The sequence below is a fragment of the Cyprinus carpio genome, chromosome B4 (genome assembly GCF_018340385.1).
Source record: "Cyprinus carpio isolate SPL01 chromosome B4, ASM1834038v1, whole genome shotgun sequence".
Lineage (NCBI taxonomy): Eukaryota > Metazoa > Chordata > Actinopteri > Cypriniformes > Cyprinidae > Cyprinus > Cyprinus carpio.
Window position 1 is genome coordinate 13274229 of NC_056600.1, and position 14857 is coordinate 13289085.

General features: G+C 37.9%; 1 protein-coding gene across 2 annotated transcripts; it reads left to right on the forward strand.

Moving 5' to 3' along the window:
- The first annotated feature begins 386 nt into the window (after positions 1-386).
- Positions 387-13689, forward strand: igf1 (insulin-like growth factor 1). 2 transcript variants are annotated; one of them, XM_019092966.2, is made up of 5 exons: positions 387-673; positions 1837-1996; positions 8898-9079; positions 9460-9495; positions 10696-13689. In XM_019092966.2, the coding sequence occupies exons 1-5, from the start codon at positions 626-628 to the stop codon at positions 10753-10755; spliced, it is 486 nt and encodes a 161-aa protein (XP_018948511.1). In that variant the 5' UTR covers positions 387-625; the 3' UTR covers positions 10756-13689. The 2 variants fall into 2 exon arrangements, with proteins under 2 accessions (XP_018948511.1, XP_018948527.1); XM_019092982.2 differs by lacking the exon at positions 387-673 and adding an exon at positions 1403-1420.
- Positions 13690-14857: the final 1168 nt, after the last annotated feature.

A 14857-nucleotide genomic window follows, 5' to 3' on the forward strand; every position in this document is an offset into this window, starting at 1 on the left:
GGCCAGAATAAAAGTAATAGAAGTCTATGGAAAGTCCCCACAGCAACAAACGTGTGTGTGTGTGTGTGTGTGTGTGTGTGTGTGTGTGTGTGTGTGTGTAGTCGAAGCAAAAATAACGACATATCTGCTGGGAATACAGTATACAGAGATGAAAAAGACCGTGCAAATCACGCATGGGAGTGTCTCTGAATTCAACTTCTGTCCCTTTCTAAAAACTCGCCACTTTCTCTAACTCTCTTATTCGTTTTCATTCTGCAATGCAATCTTTTCTGTTCTGTTAGTAAGTCCTAGAAAGATCCAAATTCGAGCCTATTCTAAGAAGCAGATGACGTTATTTGACAGGGTGCCCAAAATCCTTAATGAGTAACTTAGCAAGAGGAGAAGGCAAATGCTGCCCCAGCTGTTTCCTGTTGAAAATGTCTCTGTAATGTAGATAAATGTGAGGGATTTTCTCTCCAAATCCGTCTCCTGTTCGCTAAATCTCACTTCTCCACAACGAGCCTGCGCAATGGAACAAAGTCGGAATATTGAGATGTGACATTGTCCGCATCTCATCCTCTTTCTCGCTTTTTAATGACTTCAAACAAGTTCATTTTTGCTGGGCTTTTGCTGGAGACCCAAGGGGATGTCTAGCGGTCATTTCTTCCAGGGGCATTGGTGTGATGTCTTTAAGGTAACTTAACCTATTTCCTTTCAAAGCAAATAGGCACATTGGACTAACCATTATTGATTTCTGACTGAAGCAATAGACTATAACATATATCAAATAGGGACTGAATTATATTTTAAAGACAATTTGCACTCAATTTTAATTTCATTTTAATCAATGATCAATCTGCATCTTTGCGCAATTTGCATGACATTAGACTGTGCATGCAAAAGTATTTCACATTAAAGATCTGACAGCTGTAAAATGGCAAACTTTTGAGACTTAGGACAGATTGCATGATGTGCATGGTGAGTCATATCATGATGCACCAGGGAGTTCATTTGCGCAGTGCACAAGTCACCAACTTGTATATCACGACCCTTAAAAGTAAATATTGCTGAGTCGACACGAATAAGGGCTCGGGCAGAAGGTTTTGCAGCATAGCCTACTTGTGCGTTGTGTGGTTGCGCATTATATTCTCTTTATTATGTAAAGTGCTTCCTCTTTGGGTTTGGCGGATTTGCAGCTTTCCAGTTCCACCTCACGTATCTGTAGGTGAAGCACAATGTTTTATTCAAGCAACCCAAAAAATGCATGGTTTACAAAGGCGCTCTTCTTTTACCGGACACTGGGTTCAAGCAGCAGTATCCTATTGGCACGGGGGAGTACTAGGCGCTTCAAAGCGCGCGCTGGAGACATTTCCGCGCGCATTTGTGGAGAAGTGCCTAGAAATAACGCGCTCTGGTTTAGCGAGATTGCGTGCTGAGAGAGGTAGGACACTGACTTGTAAAGCCACCACAGAAACGGAGTTATACATCTGAATGGGAGTAAATATTCAAGTAAATGCACGCGCGCAAAAGACAGGTGCATTGAACAGTTCAACTTTTGATAGCATTTTATCGTTTTTTGTCAATCTTCTTATATGCAACGAGTAAAATATGCTTTTAGAAGTATCCTCAATATCCAGGCACCTGTCTCTGCAGGCTGTTTGATATTCAAAAGATGTTAGAAACATGGATGATAAGTAGCATCTGTGCAGACAGATAGATAGATAGATAGACAGACAGATATAATACAAGCAAGAAATCAATCAATAAATAAGGTAAATAAAGATGCACATTATCCTTAGTTATGTTTCGGTGTAGAGATGTAATGTCTTTTTTGGTTTCCCTCTCTCTGGGATATAGTGTACCATGCGCTGTCTCTCGTGCACCCACACCCTGTCACTGGTGCTGTGCGTCCTCGCGTTGACTCCCGCGACACTGGAGGCGGGGCCGGAGACGCTGTGCGGGGCGGAGCTTGTAGACACGCTGCAGTTTGTGTGTGGAGACAGGGGCTTTTATTTCAGTAAGTGCACATTTTATTTATTCATCAACTGCTGCTTTTTCTCTTCTTCTCTCTCTCTCTACCTCTCTTTCTCTTTTCCCATGCACTAATGCGCCACTCATAAATAAGAAAAGCATCAGTTTTCATGTCTTGCTGTCCAATTTTCCAAAATTTTCTCTCCGTGCTGCTTTTGCTTTATTTGTCTCAGTTATACTGGATAGAAAGTTTACAATCTAAGTAATCTACTGATGCCAAACACTACTTACTTGTCAATGCATGTTTTTAGACATATTATCCATGATTCATCAGTGCATGTTATTCCAAATATAAATGTATCAAAACACCATATATATGAACTTGCCTCGAAAATGACTTTACTTATTCACAAATCCCTCAATTGTTCAACCCCCACAGGGGTCCATTCTGGTACTTTATGTAATGCCCACTTTTTATGATCCAATCACTTTTCAAAGGACAAAAAAAAAAAAAAAAAATGCCTGAAAATATTTCATTATGGAAGTAAAATAGATTGTGAAATCCACTTCACTTGCAATGCAATGCCGAAGAGGCAGATAAAAAAAAATGCTGTGACTGATGCTCATGTATTACATTTAAAGAAGATCAGCCAGCTGCTTTGCTCCCAGAATGAGGTTGCTGGAATTTGGCGGACACGAGTAGGCAGGGCAAATAAATGTAGTGCACATCCAACTGAATACGGGGGACTACCCAAAGAAAACCATTTTGAATCCTAGACTTAAATCTCTCTTTTTCCACAAGCCATGAGAACTGCTGAGTCTTGGGTTGTCCCAATCAGCAGTATTAGAGATTCAGGAGTTCTAGACCTTGATGGGACTTGCTTTTTACACTTTGTTCATACACTTTGTGGACTCGCTTTTCCTATCTTGAGCATGCAGTTAATTGAAATTTATTCTGTAATGTTTATTTGTACATTTGTCTAACAGGGTGATCTATTTCCGTACTAATAAAATAATAATATAAATAGTTTTTAATTACTTTTTTTTATATTTAAGGTGAAATCAGTCAGTCAATCAATCAATCAATCAATAAAACATTGGATTAAAGTGACTTTTCACCCAAAAATTAAAATTCTGTCCTTATTAAATGACCCTCGGGTCACTTTTTTCTATCTCACACAAAGTAAAATATTTAGCAGAATGTGCAAACTGCTCATCTCAAATTATAATTTGTACATTTAAAAAGTTTCATGCTGAATGATTCTACAACGGACATTACTTCAGCCACATTTTAACTTCAAAATTCAGAATAGCATATGAGTTCCAAACAGCATGGCTGATATTTTTAAGTGAACTGTATCTTTAAGGCCAGGTAGTTTGAAAATTCAAACTGCATAACTATGTTGCAATGTCTACTAAGTAGTAACTAGAACAAAACGTTTCTAATCTTAGTCTATTCGTAATTTCCTGAAAAATCAATTGTCCTGTTTATGACATCTGATTTCAGTGTACCACATGAGACTAGTTACATCACCATGTGCAGCTATGATGTTTTAAACCTTTGCACATATATTGTTATCTGTTTGAGTTACCTGATGAGATATTTACGACGTGCAAATGGCTCAAGGAAGCATGAGAGTCTCGGGCCACTGATGATGACGTATGAAGTGATTATTTTGACAAGTGGACAGAACCCACTGATTCTGTGGAGACACATTTTATTCACTTACTTTAAAAGTGAAGCGAGATTGAACTTCAAGTTAGAGTTGACATAAGTTTCCAGTCAACAACATTTGAGCTTTTAGTGGTCACAAAGGAGCTGGCTGGATCGCTCATGGCTGTCAATAGTCATGTGTTTGTTTTGTCAGTACAGAGCCTAAAATAAATACGTTTATGCTAATCTGAACTTTCCATGAAATTATTGCATCAGCATGACAGATTCGGTGAAGAGCAAATAGATTATTTTATACAGATCATTTGACTTTGACTTAGTATGTAGTATAAAACCTAAAAGAATTTCTTACAGTATGTACCCCAACAACCCCATCTTTTTAACTTTTTAACTTTTAAACAATTTTTTATATTGTATATCATTATTAATATTATTTTGTTGTTGTTATTCTAAACCTGTGTTTTTGTTTGTTTTGTTTTACAAATAAAAAGCAGTTTTTACTGTTTTTGTTTGTTTTGTTGTACAAAAACCTGTGTTTTTGTTGGGGTGGGGGGTCTGTTGATCTAAACTGTTTTTGTTTTTTTCTGAACCTGTTTTGCTTTGTTTTGTTTTGTTTAACTCCAAAGAATTATTTTTCACTTCTATAAAGAAAACAACTTTGATGGACTGTCCTCAAACACATGAATCCAATAATAAATCAACTGGATTCATATATGTGACAATTAGCATTGTGTTCAGTGACAGCTTCAGTGCAGCCCATCTTGCCAGTGCCCTTACTCCACTCACATTTCAAAACTTCAGATTTCATTATCTTGATAGAATGGCCTACTACTCGGAAAATACTACTCGGTGGAAATTTTTTATTGAAACAAAATGTGGCTTTTTGAAGACACAGTGAAGAGGACAACATAGAAGAAGAAGAAACTGACAGTGCATTCATTTTTTCCCCAATTGTTAGCCTGACCTAGAAATCCTCGGTTGTCTTTGAAATGCCTCAGTGTCAGCTTTAGCTCACATTGTCTTGGGTTATTGGAAAGGAAAGGGGCTCCAAAACGATCGATGCAGATCTAGAGCACATCATTCTTTTTTTTTTTTTCTTTTTTTTTTTTTTACAAAGAACACCTCGTGGCCAGGAGTGTTTGTGTTGACACAAAGCTGCCCTTTCCCTCCATGGCTGTGTAGTTTTTTCCAGCAAAGCACCTCTGACGTCTGCCAACAGGCTGAACGTGCACCTCATGATGCATTCACATTCCCCAGACACAAACATACTGGGAAGTCGGAAAGTTTTGGCTCAGTATGCGCTGTAAAATCACAATTTGTCCAGAGGTGGGTGCAAGTCTCCTCTCACACATTTGGAAGGACCTCTAATGATCTGGCACTTCAGGATGACAGGTGAACTTCTGCTGAAGGTTGCCTCGTTCAGAATTATGTGAATCCTGAAAGGAATTATGTTGCATTCTGGTCATGTCTGGACATGCTGTGCTTTCAAGTGATTTTAGTCAGAATGAAATACACTTTATGGACTATTTCATATATCTTTTTCACTTCCTGACAAAACAGGAAGCTTTTTAGTGCAAATGCAAGACAATTTAGAGCAAATAATGTACATTAGGTATGTAATTGTTGCTTTTAGCTATGTATTTTGTGTATATTGTGCTGCCATGGAGAATTATAGGATATAGTTTGGATTCACAAGCTTGTAGCCTAATAAAGCAGCTGAATAAATAGCATTTCTGGCCAGCTTTATTGCTATTCTTCATCAACAGAGCACAAAATGCCTGTAAAGTAAATTGTACAACAAGCATTAATAATTACGACATGGTACGATCAGTACCAAATAATATTTGTCCATAATTCTTTAATTGATATCAGCTCAACTTAGAAAGTCTGGCCAATCACAACTTTATCATGGTGTTCATATGCCATCAACTTACAAGTATAAACTTCCAACATTACTAAGTAGTATTATTAATCAGTCGGTGATGAAAAGATTGCAGGTCATCTCCTCTCAGTAGCAAAGACTACAAAACAGAATGGAAGTTCTGTGACAAACATCACTGATAGCACCACTTTTCAATTCCGTTTGTCTGGTTTCATTATGTTTGAAGCAGCTGGAGAGAAGAACACACCAACAGAACACAGTCAGGCTTGGCTCTTGTCCTAGAGCAGCACCGGATTATCGGGGATTACAGGATGATCAGGATGCCCCCTGCCCCCTTGCGTCCCGTTGTTCTACTGGACACAAACACGTTGCAGAGGGCACTGGGTATTCTGGGTTCAACACTTTTCTAATGAGAAGAAGGTGTTTTTTTTACCACAAGGCCTAATATATAAGAATTGTCTGTGTCTGAATTACAAGACACAAAGACAAAATGACTTCTCACTAAACCCAAGCATAAACCAAGACACATGCCTATTTGGATTTTTGTGCCAAGTGCTTTTCATTTTTTCCCATTCACATGTCTTTATTTGGTCAATCCAATTGAATTTTACCTGTAGATCATTTGCACTAAAAGGAAACTTCTGTCATCATATTCCCACCCTCCTGTTGCTTGAACCTCACATGACTTTTGGAGAAAAATTGCTATTATTATTAAAAGGGTCATGAACTGCCTGTTTTTATTTTGTACTGTTCTCTATCTATCTATCTATCTATCTATCTATCTATCTATCTATCTATCTATCTATCTATCTATCTATCTGACAAACAGCAAACCATTACTTGGCTGCTGACAACCTTTAAACACCACAATCAGTTCGTATTCAATTGTTAATGTCCGCAAGAGCCAACATCTCTTTACATAGTAAACAGTGGCAAAAAGAGCCAGGAGACAAAAAAAAAAAAAACCTGGAAGGAAACTTCATCTTACTAATAACTCTTTGCGGTACCATTGATAAAGAGGTAGTTTCCAGGACTATAGCAGCTTTCATAGTCTCCAGTGAACAGTAAATTTCCTGACACTATGCAGGCAGCGTATGGCAGCAGCTCCAAGAACTCCCTGTTCTTTAATAACCTGAGCATGGCTATAAAACTCAGCTTCTTTCCAGCGGTGTTCCTCATTGGAATGTACATGTTCTGAAGCATGGTGATGTTTAGTTGGAAGCAAGGTGTCTACCCAAAGGTGTTAGGACACATTTGTGCATTAACGTTTGTGTGTTTGCAACACTGAAGCAGGCGGCACATTGATCTTAATCACCGTGATGGAGATATGTGTTTTGCTCAGGTTTCACAGCTCTCTCACAATGTTGTGAATGGGTTGATGATTTTTCTGGGGGAGGGGATGGAAGACTGCGAGCTGAGCTATCCCACAATGCAACAATCTTCAATAAATGCATGACCTAATCTTTGGACAATTTATATGGATAATGAAAAACACAAAAGACTGTTACTAATCTGCTTGTTTTACTGATAAAAAGAACAAAACATGAAAACAGGCCTGCAGAACAGTGTTTATTCATAGATGATCTAACAATAATACCTTATTTTAGGATTACAACTTTGACCTCTTAAAATTCAGCACTTCAAATCTCTGAAAAGCCATTTAAACCGATTATACTGCATTATAAGATGTGCTTTTGTTGTATATTGCACCTCTTGGGCCACCACTCAATGGATTTCATGAAGTTCATAAGAGCTATTTTGACAAAAACAGCAGATGTTAATTTTGGGAGGGTATTTTTGTTGTTGTTGTAGAAACGGATTAGAAAATCATCCAGAAAACAATCTGACCGGCTTGTAACAACCTGACTGACAGGTTTACTGCAAGATAATTCTTGTTTTTTTTGTGTCACTTGAACTGCATTTATATGGCAAATACAAATAGACCCCTGATTCAGACAGGAACATTTGATATTTTTGGTTATTTTTAGCATATATTATAGAAGGCTTTAGACATGAAATAAAAGCCACAAAACTCTAAATTAACTAAATCTTTGAGCATATAAGGCAATCAAAAGTGTCCAAAATGAGTGTCAACACAATTCTATCATTACAGTGTCCTACATAAAACTCTCAAAACGACTCAACTTTATTGAAAGATAACAGCGCCCCCTAATCTCCCAGAAGTGTTCGGCACCCAAGAGCCATGCATTCTGCAGGAATGCATGTTTGTCAGAATTAGAGCACCTCTCTTTCCAAAACAACGCTGTCAGAGTGCAGCAAGTGCAAGGCAGAAGTTAATGCATTTTGTCAGCACTGGCAGCCCTGCGAGCCAGGAGCTATTAACTCTGAAAGGGAAAGGCATTTCCTCCTTGTAAATGCCATATTAAATTATTATTATTATTTCATTTGGTAACAGGGAGAAGCCTATTGGAGCCATATAGCTCTAGGTGAGTGGCGACTTGTAAATGGAGAGTGGGATATTTGTTTAAGGCCACCGGGAGATTTGCGACATGGAGAAAGAAACATTAACTTAGGCAGGTGCTACAGTACCTTCAACATAAATCCGTTTGGAATCAGACAACCCAAATCCTGAATTCTACATGCTTAAGTAGTCCAACCTCATCGTTAAACATTATGTCTAGGACATAATAGTGCATTGACCTCATTGACAGCACACAAATTTATACGCATGAGGCAGTTTCATGTTCTTTCACATGGGTAATTATCACCTTGCTTAGCAGCAGCATTAACAAGCACTCTGGGAACAGTTCACAGTTCATCCTGGTCTTCTGGGAACATCATTCTTCTCAACAGAGCAGAGGGTTTTTCTTCATAGGTTAATTTGACCCTCACAAGGGCTGGATTTGGCCTCCCAAACCAGCAGTCAAGTTTAAAGATATCAAGTTTGAAACTGTGATACGTGATATTCTCAACATTTCGGTCAGTGTGACCTCCAATTAACTGAGGGGGCTTGCCAAGAAGGGTCCGCTCTGTGCAAAGCAATACCCTGTAAATTTCACGCTGAAGAAATTCATGTCATTAACGCACCCATATATCTGAAGAATCACAGCTACGGTCTGGCTGCTACGCTAAGCTATTATAGCACTCATGACCGGGCTTTTAGCCACAGGTTACTGCTGAAAGTTTTAGAGATTTAGCGTTTCAGAGCATGACCTTGCAGGCTGTAATTGTTCTTCATGAGCTGGTGCCATGCCAAGAATAAAATGGATAAAGGGCTTGAACTCAATTTGATGACAGGCTTTATTTAACGTACCTACAGACAAAATTTGAGCATGCTATTAAGTGCTGGACTTCCCCCACAGCAGAGATTTCGTATGTGTATCTTGCCCTCCAAAAGGTTATTTATGAATGTTATTTCTATGCATCCAACAGGCAAACCGACAGGATATGGGCCTAGTTCGAGACGGTCGCACAATCGCGGCATCGTGGATGAATGCTGCTTTCAGAGCTGTGAGCTGAGGCGCCTAGAGATGTACTGTGCGCCCGTCAAGCCCGGCAAAACTCCACGATCCCTACGAGCGCAACGGCACACAGACAGTCCCAGGACACCAAAGGTGAGCAGCCATGCTGATGATGTCCGATCTAACCCTTCGCTAAGCTCCGCCCTCACTCCATATATTCTTTCTATGCTCAATATTGTAACACAACTTTTACCATATTTATGATTAAAATTCTGCATTAAACTTTCAAAACACCAAGGATTTCTTCCAACTTACGTTAAAGAAAGGGCAAAAATATATGGTGGACAGATGCTAAAGTATCATTGGTCAGTACCATTTTAAGGCAGGGCTTAGCGAAGGGTCAAATGTTTGACACAATTGTACATTTCTGTAAAGCCTTAGATGGATAATAGTTTATGAAAACATAATGGTGACTGCAATATCAGCTGACTGATTTGGTTGACAAAATGTCATATGAACTTTATCTCCTGCAGAAACCTATATCTGGACATAGCCACTCTTCCTGTAAGGTAAGTCTTCCCTCAGTCTGAAAATAATCCATAATTAACATGATGATGCTTGAATGCTTATATGTGCATTTTCTGACATGGAACTTGTATTAAAGGAATAGTTCACCAACATAAAAATTCAGTCATTTACTCATCCTTATGTCATTTAAAACCTATATGACTGATTTTCTGGTAAATTTTTGAGCTCAAAAAGGACAAAAAATGTACCATAAAAGTGGCTTCCACAACTCATACTCTATGTTAAATGGCTTCTAAAGCAAAATTTAAGCCATTATTTATCCATCCTTATATCTGTCATATCTTCAATTAAATCCATTGATACAATTCACAACACCAGAATGATTCATTCACAAAACAGACTGATCCAATTCTCAAGTTTAACTCATTGACTCAATCATCCAGTTGGAATGGGAAACAGCTCACTAATGGGAAAAAATCAGCGAATAATGGCTTACATTTTGTTCTGTTTATAACACAAAGAGTTGGAATATAGCACACAAGTTATATGGACCACTTTTAAGATACTTTCACATCCTCTTTGAAGCCTGAAAGCTCCAGTCTGGTGCAATTGCATGGTAAAAACTGGCTGCCACAAAATTTCTCCTTTTGTGTTCCACTCAAGAAAGTAAGTCATATGGGCTTGAAACGGATGAGTAAAAGATGACAGAATTGTCAGCAAATAATGCTGGTACATTGTGCTGCGAAACATACGTAAGGAAAAAGCAGCTCTTCCCTTACCCCCGCTGCCCAAATGTGGGCCATCCTTTTAAGTGCTCTCAGTCGTCCTCTCTCGAAAAAGAAAACCATTAGCAAGTAAACTGCCTAAGTGGTTTTTGTGGTAGACCTGCATGTGCTCTCCACAGACATATTTCTGCACCCATACGTCATGCGCTTGAAGCCAAATATAAGGTCACCTTAGATGTCTGCATGCTGAGTTCAGAGTCTGGACCCTCACACCGGCCTTTGCATGTGGTTTCATTCCCAGCTCGTGAATTACACTTATTAATCTTGCTGCGGTGAAACCTTTGATGTGTTGCTTTGACAGTAGATTTCCTCAGCATTATGAAATAACACTCCGTTCACCAAACAGCTGTGTTGTTATGGGCAGCAGCAGCCGTTCTGCTCTCCTTGGTTCAGCTTTCTGCGTTACTTCTCATCATCTAAACTGAAGCTTACTGCCTTTCTCTTTCTTATTTTCAGGAGGTTCATCAGAAGAACTCGAGCCGAGGAAACACAGGGGGCAGAAACTATCGCATGTAGAAGACAGTAGGGCGAATGGCTGAGAGAGACAAGTGAAACTGTTGGACAGAGGAAAACGAGAAGAAAGAAAGACTGGTCTTCCAGGGACGTGCTCCACTGTAAAAAAACATAACAACCCCCCCACCCCAAACAAAATACTAAATATACAATTTAGAAAACAACAAGATACTGGATACTTATAAAGCCCCATGTTAAGACAAACAAAATCTGATGATTTCCATACACTGCACCATTCCATACTGGGGGAAAATACTAAATTAGCTGCTAAAAAAGTCAGATGATAACTGTTTATCCTCCTCGTGTGAACAGTTGCACCTAATGGATGGCGAAAGCTTTTTATAGTGACTAAATATTAATGTTTGCGGGCACAGAGAGGATTGAGATCACGGACCGTGTTGACAAGAAAGGCTGTCTAGACCGTTTGGAACCCTTGCAAAACCAAACTACGGCTGCACAGAGAGATGACGTATAATATACAAATCAGTCTTTTCGTATTTGAATTATTGTGCAAGACCAGATCAAGGGGGATTATACAAAAGCCTTATGCAGATGTGCTAAGGTGCTCTAGAGAACACATTTAGGATTGATGGAACATGACCTACATCCTGCGAAACACCTTGTGTGTGTGTTTTTTTTTTTTTATAATTGTGTGTGAGGGATCTTTGCTTCTTCTTTTTTTAATAATTTTAACTGCATGGTTTACCTTCTTTAGGAAATGGGAGGTAAAAGCCATTCACTCGAACAGTTATCCGCATGCATTTACACCAGTGTATCAGCACACACAGGAAAGACAGAGGGATGACAACAGAAACCACAACAGATGCAAAAATTTACTAGCAATTGTAACATATACCATTAAGAAGAACATAATCTGGTTTAGCAGCTACTGTTAATCAAAAAGGATGTCGCAGGTTTGCATCTTTACAGCGAAAGACTGGTGACATGTCTGCAACTCACTAGCTGTATTAAAAGGATATTTCGCCCAAAAATTAAAATTGTGTCATTTACTCATTTTTACTTTACCCTCTCATGTGTTTACTTACAATATGACTTTTTCAGTCCATTTCTGATGCTGGTTTTTGCTGGGTAAAAGGCAGTTGCGACTTTATTTTGCATAATACAGCCTTATAGCTCATACAGTATGTGACTATTTTGAACTATCACACAATTACCTTTTTATTTTTATTTTTTTCGCTGCAGTGGAAATTGGCCTATATACAGGAGAAACTCATCAGTAAATAATGATTTAAATTTCTGGATTGCAGAGCACCAGTCATTTGGAATTATGTTTTATTTGCATTTACTGTCTTTTTTAAAGCTTTACACATGTGGTCGCTATAAACTATGATTGTACAGCAAATATTAGAAAAAATTCTCATTCTGAAAAAGAAAAACACCAGAACATAAGAGGTATAAATAATGACAGAATGTCTGTTTTTGGGTGAACTATTCCTCTACACCCCTCTTTAGGCTGTTTTCACAGTCCCTCTGCATGGTGATTTCCTCTTTTCTGACCCTAATGGATCACGTCAACCCACACTGTTTACTCTGTATCTATACTCAACCTATATTAACCTTTGCATTCTCTAACCATAATCGTATGTGATGGCATCATATAGCGGAACCATATAAAAGATCAACCCACTGTATAATGGTGCTATTTTGTAGTTTGTTACTTGCAGGGGTTGGCTGAAAACATGAAGCTCTATGTTGGAAGTCTTCCCTTTTGCACAGCCTTGTGGCCACCATTGTAATAATATTCTTTTATTTTTATTTTTAAGCTATTTCAATAAGGTTACAGTGTAAGCGAGCGAAAGTATTTTTGTGAGAGCTGTGAATGCATGGAAAAAGGGGAAAAAATGTGGCCCGAGATGATTAATTGCTGTTTTTGTTTTCTCTGCGGTTTTTAAATTATTCTTTTTAAAACAATAACGTCCCTATGCCAAAAAACTTGACAGAGTACTGTGAACTGCAAATGTCTAACATTACCAAGATTTTGACCGTCACAATGTAGCTTTTCACTACATTCATTTAGACATCCTGGCACTGATTCTACAACTCTTGTATTTGTAACTGGCAAGGAAATGGTGCAAAACAGTCTTCAGTGTAATACAGACACAGTTACAAATACACAGTTAGTAAAAGTGTAATTTGGCTATCACTGTAAGACTATTCAGGACCATTGTTTATCCTTTTCACTTGCCTATGTTTTTACTTATTAATATATCTGGGAAGGTTTAACAGGAAAATTGCACCAAAATTAAGTAAATTACACCATCAGTGTTATGAAGAAATGTTATGTTTTAACTAGCAGGACGTTAACCATTCGAAGATAAATCATCTATTAACAAGATGATGGATAACATTTCCAGAAAGGTAACTATTCATTTCTGGACAACCTAAATTTGGGTCTTAAAGTGTTTGCAATTTTGAACTGGGCAGTATGCATTTTATATAATCTAAATCTGAATGAAGAAACAATAGAATAATGTAGAATCATATGCAATAGCCACCCAGAATGTCTATATAATGTGCACAAGTTTGATGTAATAGACCTCCAGCAAAAGTTCCTCACATAATACCAAAGACTTTGAATATTTAAGGTTTGTTGGTTATAGCTTTGTGGCAAATATCATGGGTAGCACTAAAGATAAAAACATTGTGCTTATTTTGAAGTTGTTCTGTTTCCATTCAATTGAATGTAGGATTTGTGGCACTTTGCTTGATTTTTGATTGTTGTTATCAGAACATAATTCCAGAGACAGAAACAGTATGGAAGAACAAATATTAGAGGATTCTGGGCATTTATCATTAAAGCATTCTTTTGATTGTGAGGCTTTCATTAGGCTACTGGTGCTCAATTGCTTTCTGTACAAAATATGAAAATACTGACAGATTGTTCACCGTTCCTGCTGAATAAACCACTTGTCAATACCTGACGTCTCAAAGAGTGATTATTACAATAACAGGAACTATACTTTTTAGTTACATAATAGCCATGAACCAATATTTGCCAGTTCATGGGGGAGGCGCTTTTTGTGTATTGAGAGCATTTGATTGGGCAAAAATCTGTTAGTGCAGGATGAGTCATCTATTCATCTGTTTACCCAGAAGAGAAAGACTGTTTAGTCAACTCAAAACTAACACACAGACAGTCTTTCAAGCAGAGAAACAATGTTTCTGCCCCTTGCAAATCACCTCGAATACCAAAAGATAATAAAGGTATAGCATTTGCCAAACTGTATATTAATGCCCTAAACCTGCACATTCACCGCATGACAAAGTGATACTTCCTAAAATATGACAAGTTCTGCCAAGACAAACAAATCAGGCTGTGGCTGTACTGAAAAAGAAAAAAAAAAAAACTTGCACATTCAGCTCTTTCTAGGAGGTACTCAGTGACAGGACAAAGCTCTTGCAAGCTGTCAGCACTTTTTAATGGATATATAGTGGAACAATCAAGCCTTTTAATAGATAAATTGGCCACCTGGCTTAGGTTCAGCAGACATAATTTGAAATGTGGAGCAGGCGACTGGCAAGCGTTGTCTTTATGGTATTTTGAATATTTTTTTTCATCCATTTTTCTTGGTAATACCAAATCAATTATGCCCAATTAGATAAATTACAGTCTGCTAATTATTCTGGATTCTCAGTAAAACCCGAGAAACCACTGAATAACCTTTCTAGGAATTATAGTAGATTATATAAACCTGAACTTGGTCTGTACAAAAAAATCTATTTTAAAAAATGCCTTCGGATCTCATAAATTTGTATAAAAGCACTTTTGTTTAAGGGAAAGTTTACTCAAAAATGAAAATCATTCACTCACCATTGTTTCTGACCCAAAAGCACAGAATTACTGCAATTTAAAATGAAAATATCAAAATAAAAGCTAATAGCATACAGTATAAATAATAATACAGCCCCCCCCCCCCCACTGACTTAAGTCTTGAAATACAGTCATATGAACCACTGTTATAATGCTTCGTGACATTTTAGGAGCTCTAGGTCACCACTGTTCTCCATTTAGAAAATAATCTGCATGAATATTCTTTTAAACATCTCCTTTTGTGTTCCCTAAGGTACATGTTTGGAACAAAAT

What these genes read in the sequence shown, in the direction of transcription:
- igf1 (XM_019092966.2), top strand. Translation starts at nt 626, where the DNA reads ATGTCTAGCGGTCATTTCTTCCAGGGGCATTGGTGTGATGTCTTTAAG. An exon ending in ATTGGTGTGATGTCTTTAAG is followed by an intron (nt 674 to 1,836) that starts GTAACTTAACCT and finishes TCTGGGATATAG; the next exon opens with TGTACCATGCGCTGTCTCTC. An exon ending in ACAGTCCCAGGACACCAAAG is followed by an intron (nt 9,080 to 9,459) that starts GTGAGCAGCCAT and finishes TATCTCCTGCAG; the next exon opens with AAACCTATATCTGGACATAG.